Source organism: Camelina sativa, chromosome 8 (assembly GCF_000633955.1).
Source record: "Camelina sativa cultivar DH55 chromosome 8, Cs, whole genome shotgun sequence".
Taxonomy (NCBI): domain Eukaryota; kingdom Viridiplantae; phylum Streptophyta; class Magnoliopsida; order Brassicales; family Brassicaceae; genus Camelina; species Camelina sativa.
Window position 1 is genome coordinate 14,117,645 of NC_025692.1, and position 11,783 is coordinate 14,129,427.

The 11,783-nt window shown below is 32.6% G+C and overlaps 1 protein-coding gene across 1 annotated transcript; it reads right to left on the reverse strand.

The window, feature by feature from the left end:
* On the reverse strand, window positions 5,885–8,854 carry LOC104707148 (probable xyloglucan glycosyltransferase 12). Its single transcript, XM_010423429.2, has 5 exons — window positions 7,873–8,854; window positions 7,489–7,797; window positions 7,103–7,393; window positions 6,891–7,004; window positions 5,885–6,802 (listed from the first exon to the last, which is right to left on the reverse strand). The coding sequence occupies exons 1-5, from the start codon at window positions 8,623–8,625 to the stop codon at window positions 6,173–6,175; spliced, it is 2,097 nt and encodes a 698-aa protein (XP_010421731.1). The 5' UTR covers window positions 8,626–8,854; the 3' UTR covers window positions 5,885–6,172.

An 11,783-nucleotide genomic window follows, 5' to 3' on the forward strand; every position in this document is an offset into this window, starting at 1 on the left:
ATTATTTATACTTACAAACTCTTGATCCTTCCACCATGAGTCAGATGCATATATCATGGATGTATCATGATCAACCGTGATTCCGGTTTTATGCGTAAGAACCTTCTACCTCTTGTAACTTTTTTTGAGTTCATCAAGTTTGTTTTTGAAGAATCCATAAGTTATATTCATGTTGAATTCTTGGTTAAATTTTTCTACCATATACTCTCTACCGATAGCAGTAGGATTCTTAAGAGTATAATTATTCATCGCAATTGCTTCGTCGAACAATTGAATTAATGTTTTTTCCTGAATGTACGACCATTTATACTTGTCTTTGTTCTACAAATTTTGAAAATACAATGTCACATATTATATAAAATATAACTATTATTTTAAGTTTTTAAAGAAAAGCTAACGAAAATTTACCCGTATTGTTGTTTCCGTAGGAGTAGTTAAATTTTCGGTTGGTTGATTTGAACTTGTTTGTCTAGAAGGATTTGTGTTTCTTCGACGATTAGAAGACATATCTACATTTAATGAAAGTCACTGGTTATTATACATTTAATAAAGTATTAATAATTTTATTGTTAATAAGAATTCTTTTAAATATATAGTTTTACTTCCAAACTAATATATATTTTCATATATACATATACATATGTATATATATATTAGTTAGGAATAAAAATTAAAGATGATATGAAACATAATGAAAATGTTCAATTGCTATATAAATAAACTAACATGTAAAATTTTTTAAAAAATAAGTAAACTGGATTACAAATTTTTAAAAAATAACAATATAATTAATACATGGGTGTTTTAATAACCACTATGATATTTAAATAACATATACAATAGTATTATTTACTGAACAATAAGATTATTATTTTTATTAATTTTCAACTTAAAACACATACTACAACTCTATTTATTGACATGGAAACTGCACTTTAAATCAGTTTTTATAAACTTAAAATTTAACAAATCATTTAAAAGTGTTTTTTCATTAATTCATTTTAAAAAAAATATTAAACAAAACCTATATAAAATTGTTTTTATAAAAAATGAGAATATTTTTGTCAATAATAATAAAAAAATTATATGAGAGTGATTAAAAAAAACATTATCTTAATGGAGTAGAGTCAAATCTCAGAGAGAGGAGTTTAGTTTTTGATAAAAAAATATCTAAATAAAATAAAAAATGTGAGAGTGATTAAAAAAGAAAGAACATTAGAAAAAGAAAAGAACATTACCTAGAAGGGGAATCGTGGGTTCGTGAGAGAGAGAAGAGAGAGATTATAATTTTTAGGTTTGTAGCATAGATAGATATCTCAAATATAGTACATTTTAATATTAAAAAATGTATTAAAGGAAACATTTATTGACTGCGGTCTAGAAATCCGCTGGTTATTGTCCATTAATTTTTTGAAACGCGGTCCAAGTTATTATCTTCTCAACAATCCGCTTTTTGTTTTTTTTTTTTTTAAAATGCACATTAACCCTTTTTCTTCTAATTGGCTACACCTGTGCGGTTTTGATTTTTTTTTTTTGAAAACCGCAAATTATGTGCTTCCATTCACTGCCTTAATTTATTAAAAACAGGTTGTTGTTATTTTTTTGAAATTCCTACTCCTCATTATTTTTGTTCTGTATAAGATGATGATTTACATGAGCAGCATATTTGTTTTAAGGTTAAGATAAAAAAAATATAGAAATTAGGTTTTATTCCGTGTCAAGCACGGATTGATTTATTTTAAATGAAGTTGTAAAATTTGATTAGGAAATTAATCATAATAAAAGTGAGATAATGTATATTCTATAGAAACAATATAAACACAAAGCTTTATTCCGTGTCATACACGGAATAATTTTATTTGAAACAATGTTGTAAAATTTGATTAGGAAATTAATCAGTATGAAAAGTGATCTAGGGAATTTTATTGAAGTTAGTCAGTTAGACTTGAAAATTTTGGTTATTACCTAAACATTATATAATACAAATATTGTGATTCATTTTGTAATATATAAGTATTTATAAAATATCAAGCTTCCAAAATATAGTAAGGGTTATTATCAATGATTTCAGGCTCGAAGAGACTTGGGAATGGGTGAATTGAAGGTAGAGGTGGAATCTGGCTCGGGTGTGGTGAGACCAAGACAAATGAGGCTGGGCCTGGCTGTCGTGGGGGTATTCCACACAATAGAAAGACATGGTTCAATCGATTCTTAAATAAAGGGACGTGCACAATACTTAACGAAATCGACAAAACCAGTAACCAAAACTTAAGGCACTGTTAGTACGGCTTGGCCTAGTTTGAACGTGGTTAAAAAAGTCTTGGTTCATGTGGGGTTTTCTTGGTGTGAACACTCCCTATAGAATTTGAGCTGACTTTTCTATATTTTTGGAAGTCTTGTTGATATGATTCTTGAGGCTCTCATACCATTTGATGTGATTCTTCCAAGGAATCGACGCTCTAAGGTAGGTAGGCTGATAATTCTAAAATTTTGATGGCTCGCAAAGCTGGATGATAAGGCGTGAGATAAACTCGAAAATCCTTATGCTCCAAACTCTCTTAAAACAATCCAAACAAAGCAAGGCGGTGAAACTTTAGATAGAAGCTTCGCGGAGACAGATGACAAGGCGTGAGACGAATCCCGAAAATCGTTGTGCCCTAGACTCTCTTGTAACGACTCTTCAATCTTCAGCTAATGAATGGCAACATCAAGTGCGGCGGAATCACTTGATATACCGAAAACTCTTTGATATAACCCACTAAGGAGAACTCTTTGATGTAATCCACCAAGGATAAAGAACAAGTTCCAAAGGAACAAAGGAGTTTACCACTCTCAAATAAAAGATAAAATATTTCTTGATTGCTTAATTTTCTCAAATGAGATTACATGTGCTTATATAGGAATAGAAAACTTGGTCACAAAGTCAAGTATTGATTATCCTTGAAACTAAAAGACAATAAAGATAGATAGTTGAATGAAGACCCAACTCTTGGTGCATGTTTCCTTCCTGCAAAGTGACTCTTGATGCATGTATCTCTTATTTTCGTCACTCTTCTTTGACCACAAAATAAAGTGATTATTTTGGGCTTTCTTGGGCTTGTATTAGGCTCAAAGTGGACTGAACTTGATAGACAACATCCCCAATAGAATTTCCAATGCTTTTTTTGGCCATAAGCTCTTGAATTGACCCATTAAGTGCATCATTGAACTTCTTTCCCTTTGACTCCTTGGTCCAACTTGCTGATGAGAAACAAGATGGGCTGTATGATTTCTTCACCTTGTGCTTAGTAGAAACAACTCTTGGCTGCCAAACATAATTCTGGAAGCACTTAAACCAATTGGATCTAAACCTCTTCAGTTGAAGAACTAGATTGACCTCTTTTGGCAAATAAAGCGTAACTTTGTGGTTTGTTGGCCAAATCTTGTGTTTATGATCTTGTTGGAAACATAAGAGATCCATTAACATCCTCCAATTGGTTTCGTGTCGAAATTATTTCTGAGTTGATCTGTGCATCTCGATTTTTGGCTCAGACGTGAAAGTGGGACTAGGATAGATCCACTGACTTGAAATATCTATATCTTTCACATATGAACTGATATTAATATGATTCCAAATCTCCATGGTTCCGGAATGGATCAAGATTCCAGAACAATTTAGTTCATAGCTTGAATCCTTCTGACATGGTCGGAATGCTCCGTTGAATGCTCGTAGGTCCAAATCGCGTAGCCATGAGTTCACCTGATTTGTAAAATAAATAACTCCTTCATACGAACACTGATTGGACTGATTCCACTTCGAGATATACTCTAAATAAGGTAAGAATGTATCCCAAATAGTCGTTTAGTTGGAAGAATTGATCTTCGACTTCATTCGTGTTGAACAATACTCAAGAGTCTTCTTGCATGGTCTCATGATCATATCACTTGTGTTATCCTATGAAGTCTGAGAGTTCATACAAACAATTAGATCAATGAAATCAAGGTTGAACTCACAGGTATAACACTGGGGACGGTCTAAATGGAAGGTCTCGAGCATCTTCTAAATGAGCTTGATCCAAGTGCATGTTTCCATGATCAAAAGTCTGAGTGTGAGTGAAGTCGGATTCAAAATTGACTTCAGATCAACAATTTAAACTCGAATTTACTCTAATCACAATAGAGTGAATGTGAATTTACGATTTTAAAGCAAAGTTAAATGGACTAATTAGATTTGCTTAATTGGAAAGAATTTTTGAAACTGAAAGTAATTAAGTAATTTCTAGATAATAAATAATGAATTGGATAAAAGGCTAAAAGTACATGGTATTACGATTGAGACAAGAGGTGGATTATTACATGCAGCTCTTACAACATTTATTGTTAACTAGTTTAGTACGCGGCCTACGCCGCGGTTTGTTTTTATATGTTTTTTCTATAATTTTCTTTTGTTTTGTACTTCTTAAAATCATAATTCATAGGGTAATTGTGGTAAAACATGTTTTTATAGTTTTGTTCTTCTAAAAAAAAACGCACTATACCGCAGAATCTAGCTTTCAAATCTCAAGAGTCTTTTGCACCAATGTTCTAGCTTCTTTTAAATCCAAATCTGTAAAACTTCTCAACTCCTTTAGCCTAATCATCAAAAGACTTCAATTTTATCTTAAACGCAATCTTCTCCACAACTGACTCACTCGAACTACTACTACTATATCCTTGATTCGATCCCGCCACGATCCCACCAGCACCAGATTTCATAACAACAACGGTTCAGAGTTTTTTGATGGCGACAAGGATTAGATCTCGTCTAATGAGTCTGAACACACACTTCGTTGATGGACTATGGGGCTAACTTGGATCGCCGTTGACTCGTTGGATTTGTTGGGAGCTTCCTCTGATCTAAATCTTCCTTTGAGTTTTACAACAAAGGAAAGACTGGAAATTTCTACACAGAAAAGAGTGGAATATTAAGTTTCAATTTGGCAGTCAAATCTGAAACATAACATCAAGTATGAGAGACTCATAGCCTTCACTTGCTTCAAAATTGGTTTGAGACTATTTTTCTTTTTTTTTGGATGACCTCCGATTAGGGTTTCGATGTCCTCTTTCTTTCCTCTGGTGTTGAGTGTGTGTTGCTCGTCACCTTCTTCAGTTGCTATACACAGGTTAATTTGGGTTTTTTTTTTACTGTTTTTCTTGGACACCATTGTAATTGGGCTGTGCACGTAACAGAAAGCAGAATGAATGATGTGGAATAGAGAACGATTATTATTGGACAAAAATATTGAGTTGTATTAATCCTTATAATTTGATTGACTAACCGTTTTAACTAAAAAGCTAAGGTGTCAAAACTGGAGAGAAACACATCCAGTTTTTATTGTATTGATTAGAACATCAATGGCATAAGAATAACTTGATACAAATGTTGTTGAGCTTTTAAGCTATTACTGATTAATGACATGTGCACATGGAAGACCTGATTATATGGGATGTAACGTACTTCCTTAACATCAAACAAATGCACCATCTACTACAATAACCAAAACATTTCTTTCAATGGTTTCCGTCACACTTATTGACACTGTATAATATGCCTTGCGGGGCTAGATAGACACATCAATTCACACATTCGTCTTCCCAATATTGGCATTATGTAAAATGCAGAACATCAACTTGCAAATATCACACCAAACTAAAACCATAAGTTTCTTTTCTTGTATTTGGTTCCATTACACCATAGTGTCCCCAAAACTATTGAACTTTGTTGTGTGAGTTCTTCACTATATAAAATATACATGGCCTTTCTCTCCACACTTGACAGAAGCAAGGGAAGTTGTATGTACATTGTAAATGTTTAGTCTTTGATTTTCCCGAGTTATATTAAGGTAACATGAGTCTCTTTTAGAGCTAAAATAATGTGCCTTCTCAATTGAACAAGACTTTCTTACAAAAGAATTGTCCCCATTAAACGAAAGAATAAACAACTGTGGCCAAACCCAAAAGAGAGAAAAGTTAAAACCTTACATATTACCAACAGAGTTAATCCAATGCATGTCCTTCCTTTGTGAAACCGATCTATGTTCAATGATGTATTGTATTCTTTTGGGTCCAGACCCTTTCCTTAAGTCTTTTTCTTCTCCATGTCCTGTCTTCTACAACGTTCTCTCTACAAGCACTACTTCAGTCTCTTCGAGTGTCATTCAACTTGTTCTCCAATTAGATCTAGACCCACCAGTAAGAAAGATATTCCTTGAAACAATAGGAAGTAAAAATGGATTCCTTGCGCCGATAAAAGACTCCGAGTTGCTGCCGTCAGTAACAGGAACGCTAGTGATAGCTCTTTCATATATATCCTATTGTGCTTCTTCTTCTTCTTCTTCTTCTTTGTCTTTTCAGCATTTTTCTCAGCTTCTGTTTCGGGAGCAGACACACCTCTCTGATGTTTCGTTTTCTTTCCATCTTTTTCAACCAAAGCAGCTAGATCTCCTTCAGATGATCGTCCTGATTTTTTTGTAACAACCCATTCATATGCACTTCCTAGCTGAAAAAGACCCGAAACCATTGCGTTGAACTTGGTGACAGACATTGTGTTCTCAAAGAGAAGGTACGGGACGATAAATGGAAATGATTTTGGAGCGGGAAGGATGTTGAGGAACGACATTGTGGCAGGTATGTAGCAAACAACCCAAGCGGGAAGCTCAGCCTCGGGCACAAACATAGTCATTGGCAGGAGTATACAAAAGAGGGTGAATGAGTAGAAGGGCAAGATTAGCTTCCTCAGGAGGAAGAAAAGAAATATCAAATTGAACTTCTTGCCTATGCTTATCTGCAACACACACACACACACACATAAGGTATCAGAAACCACACAAGTATTACAACATATGATATAGAAACAAGTCCGTTCGGGATACCTTTGATTTAATGACAGCGGGCAAACAAAGACGAAATAGTTGCATAGGTCCTGAATGCCATCTGTGTTGCTGTTTTCTGTAAGCTTCATAGGATTCAGGTAATTCACATTGGCACTGAGAAAGAGACACACAGTTTTATGACATCAGCCAAGAATCAAACAAACAGTTTAGTAACAACAACTAACATAGTTCTTGGTAGTTGGCTACAATACCTCAACATCGTTTAGGAAAATGAATTTCCATCCATGAAGGTGAGCACGAACAGCAATGTCCATATCCTCAACAGTGGTTCTCTCGAGCCAACCACCAGAGTCTTCCAAAGCCTTGATCCTCCACACACCAGCAGTGCCATTGAATCCAAAGAAATTCAAAAACACACTGTTCACTTGCTGTTCAACCTCAAAGTGGAAAGCCAAGTTAATGTTCTGTAATCTTGTCAACAAGTTCTCTTCTTTATTCACAAACGACCATCTTGCCTGAACCAATCCTAGTTCCTCATTGTCCTGTTATAAAATCAAAACACACGTTCTTTTTAGTACATAACCTCTTTTTTTTTTTTTTTAATCAAAATTTCACCTCCCAAATTTTAGAACTTTACCTTGAAATGAGGAATTGTCTTTTTGAGGAAATCAGGTAGAGGTTGAAAATCAGCGTCGAAAATGGCAACGAATTCGTAGTCTTTGACATAACTACAGTTCATAGCAGACTTGAGATTACCAGCTTTGTAACCTTCTCTGTTAACACGGTGACGGTACACAATGCGTGCACCTCGCTCCTGCCATTTATGAACCTCTTCTTTGATCAAACTCTGCGTTGTTGGATCATCGGAATCATCCAAAATCTGAATCAAAATCTTCGTTTTTGGCCAGTCTAGATTACACACAGCCGCAATTGATTGCTGATAAACCTGTAAAAAACAAAACTTGGTTAAAAAAAAAATCTACAGAGGAAACAAAAACCAAGTTAGTACTGATTTAATTACCTCTTTCTCGTTACACATAGGGATCTGAACAAGAACCATAGGGAGAAAACAACCATTATCACCAGATTCAAGATCAGAGATAGCATCCGGTTTAAGAACCGGTTTAATCTTCTTGAAACGGATCCAGAAACAGCCAAGACAAAGAATGAGTCTATCAAGACTCTGAATAAGGAAGAGAACGATGCAGGCATTAGCAAGAAACTGAAGCGGAGGAGCAAGATACTCAACACGAAGCAAAACCCATCTCGTGTAAGCCCAATCAAAGAAGCCTTTCACACCAAAAGGTGTAGTGAAGATAAACTGAAGCTGAAGCTTCGAAGTTCCAAAGTGCCAACCTTTGAAATAGGCAGCGATCTCGAAACACAGAAGGATTAACGAAAGCCATAGAAACACTTTCAAGCAAGAGTAGAAAAGTTTCGATTTTTTCGCAGGGTTTTGCTTCTGTGACGAGACCTCGGAATCTGTACGGCCGGCTGCGATACGGCGACGTACGGCTGTGCCTAGAGCGATTAATGCTGAGCCGAGTGAAGTGAGACAACCTGCGGCACGGTGAGCTTTGAGAAGGAGTACCCAAGTGAGCTGTCTCGCGTTCTTGTTTCTTGATTTCTCACGGCTTCTTACTAGGAAATCTTCATCGGAAGGTGATTCAAGTTCCACCATTGACCAGTTGTTAGGGTTCTCCATTTTGACGACCACTGGTGTACCTTTACGGTTGTTGTTTCCTTTAGCCCACCATTCAAACTTTGGTGCCATTTTTTGGATTCTTAAGAGACACTTAAAAAAAGAGAGCTATAAATTGGATCTCATTGCCAGCAACGAAGATTGAAGGAGACGCGTGTTACTGTAATAATAACGAAAGGGCAGAGAAGATGTAAGGAGAAGAAGAGAGAAAAAAAATAAATAACTCTGTTCCCGAGATTAATGTTGGTTGCAGTGAGAAAAATGAGAAACTCTGAAGAAAAATTTAAAAGAGAAGAGACAAAGAGAGAAATTTAAAAAAAATAAATAAAAAGTGGTAACAGCTCAACACGTTTTTTCTTTCTTTTTTTTTTTTTTTAAAGAAGAGTTTGAAGAATATACAAAAATCCAGAAGAATAAATTGAGAGGAACAACACCAAATGGTCAAATTTGTTCTTTTTTTTTTTAATGTCTTTTATTCTCTTTTGTTCTTAAGAGAATATAAAACAGAAAAGGTGACGTTGAGGAAATTTGTAGATTGTCAGATCAATTAGAGGTGTTAGAAAATAAGGAATGGGATCAAATCAGATTAATTCAAAAGACTTGTTTTGGATTTGTAGACAAAAACAACAAAATATTGCAAAAGCTGTCTTTACCAAAATTTCTTGGCCTTGTTCTTGTTCTTCTTCCAAAAATACTTGCACTTTAATCTTCAGTGATGTTTGGTACAATGTACACAATTCGAATCTTTGATATTCCGCGTGCGATATTAACTGGGAAGATTATGGAAGTTAATGATCACACGTGAAACGAGAAAAAAAAAAGATAATAATCTAAAACCAATATCGTAATTTCTGAACAATATCCGCAAAAAGGACAAAACGTAAGGAAGAAGAACAATAAAAATAGAAATATAGATTTTCAGGATATGGATTTTTGTTTTGCTGTTTTTTACTGTGGTTAAAATTCTAATGAGTGGACGAGAAGTAAAGAAAAGACCAAGTCTTTTGCCACACCGTTCATTTAGACATTTGCCTCCTAATATGGCGCTTTTTGGTTTTTTTTGCTGATTGTTTTTCCGTTTTGTAATTTAATCCTTAATGATTTGTACACATATCATTACTACTATTCTCTTAGTCTTGTCTTTATCCTTTTAAATCGATAATGTCTCCCTGATTTTTCTGTTGATTTCTAAATGTAAGATATTGTCTAGGTGTTTACAATCGTTGAGGATAATATGATTCTTGTCCACTCTAACAAAATGTTTCAACTCATGAGCACCTAAAAATATGGATACAAGAAAACTAAATGAAATAAAGAAAAATGCTTAAATATAGAAATTTTGAAGAATTAAGATAAAAAAACCTTTGCCCCAAAAAAAATCTTAGAGATAAAAAAATTAAGAAAAACTATTAGAGTTTATGTTAATCATAACTTAATTAATTAAAAATTAAATAAATAGTAAAAAATAAAATGATAAAGATTAAATTAAATTTATACTTCTTATTCTTAGTTAAAAATCTATTTCACACAGTATTTAATACATGTATATATCACACTAGACTATTTACTTATTAACAGTACTAGCAATACAAAAAGTGTTTTTGTAAACTATAATTGAGATTTAGAAATATGTGTGTTTGATTAGGCTTTTTTTGTTTTTAATGACTTTTTTTTTGTCATCATAGAATTAACAAAGCCCAATCTATAGTCAATCTTAATTACGCGGGGGTAACACAACTTAGTGTAGTCGAATTTCGATGACATCGGTCATAGAGGTGGTACTGTAACCACTTGACAGTCAAGACACTTTCCTTACTGGCTTTTTTCAAAACTAGAGGAGAATATTTCTTCAGAAGAAATATTTATGAGAAAAACCAATTATTGAAGACAGAAATGTATAAATAGTTGATTAAAATAAGGATATAAAATACTAAAAATGTTCATGCCTCTTTAACTCAAAGAAGGGCAAAAAATTTGGTAATATAAGCTCATCTTTTTTTTTTTTTTGTGCAAAAAGCTCATCTAATAAATTTTAAAAATCTTTTGCCTAATTACTCATATTTTTAGATCATTTACCTACTCCACATATCTATTTTTCTTTGAATATTTGGTATAATTGGTATAATTCAAATTCTAGTATTACTAGATTTTAACCCGCGGTACACCGCATGCATATAATTTTTATTATTATTTATATTTTATATTGTATTTGTTATTTAAATATTGGATGTTTTGCAAATAGAGAAATAACTAAATTTCACGACCATTTGTGCGGCTAAATGTTTATATTAATTTTTTAACCCGTAATATATTTCATGACCATTTGTTTGTTATATATAGTTTGTTTTGTTTAGTGTTTGAGATTCTATTTTGATTTTTAAGTATTATAACAAAAATAAGAGATTTAAATACATAATAAGTCATTTATACGCTATAATTAAGTGACATTTTTCTTAATGATTTAATTGTTTTACACAATCTTAGTTAAATCAATTTAATTTTATATGTCAAGTATTTTAATATTAATAGTGTTTACAAATAATAAAATGAAGATTTAACCCGTGTTAGCACAAAAATAATGATATTTTATTAATTCTAACATGTTTTTTTTTATAACTCATTTACTATATAACCATATTATATAGTATTTTAAACTTTTTTAATTTTACATATTCGTTATATTTTAAAATTTTATTAGGTTTATATATATTAATTATAATATTTAAATAAATTTGAATCGAAATTCTTCTTACATTAAGAATCAAAGCTCACAGATTTTAGAAAACAAAATGTGAATCAAATTGTTGTTTTCTTTGTTTGCAAATGATTAAGAGATATAATATTTTCAAAACATAATAGAAGATGTGGTTAAATATATCATAGTTTTTGTTTTTATATAGATTTTGCTGTCTTTTTTTGTTGGAATTAAATGTAAAATATTTAGGAAACAAAATCTGAAGTAATGCTATTTTTAAAAATTTGTTTAGGGATTAACTTTGTAAATAAATACAAATAAAAGGATAGAATCCAAAATGTATTTAAAAAATGTATATATAGATTAATGTGGAGTACAATTTGGTATTCTCTAAAAAAGAACGTTTGAATTAGGTACCGAAGAGACACTCCTACGGAGACAAAAGAAAAAAAACTTTGAAGCCACACTTTTGATTAATTCTTTGTTTTAACCAAAGTTTTAGTCGATATTATATTAATCTATTCCTTCATCCAAA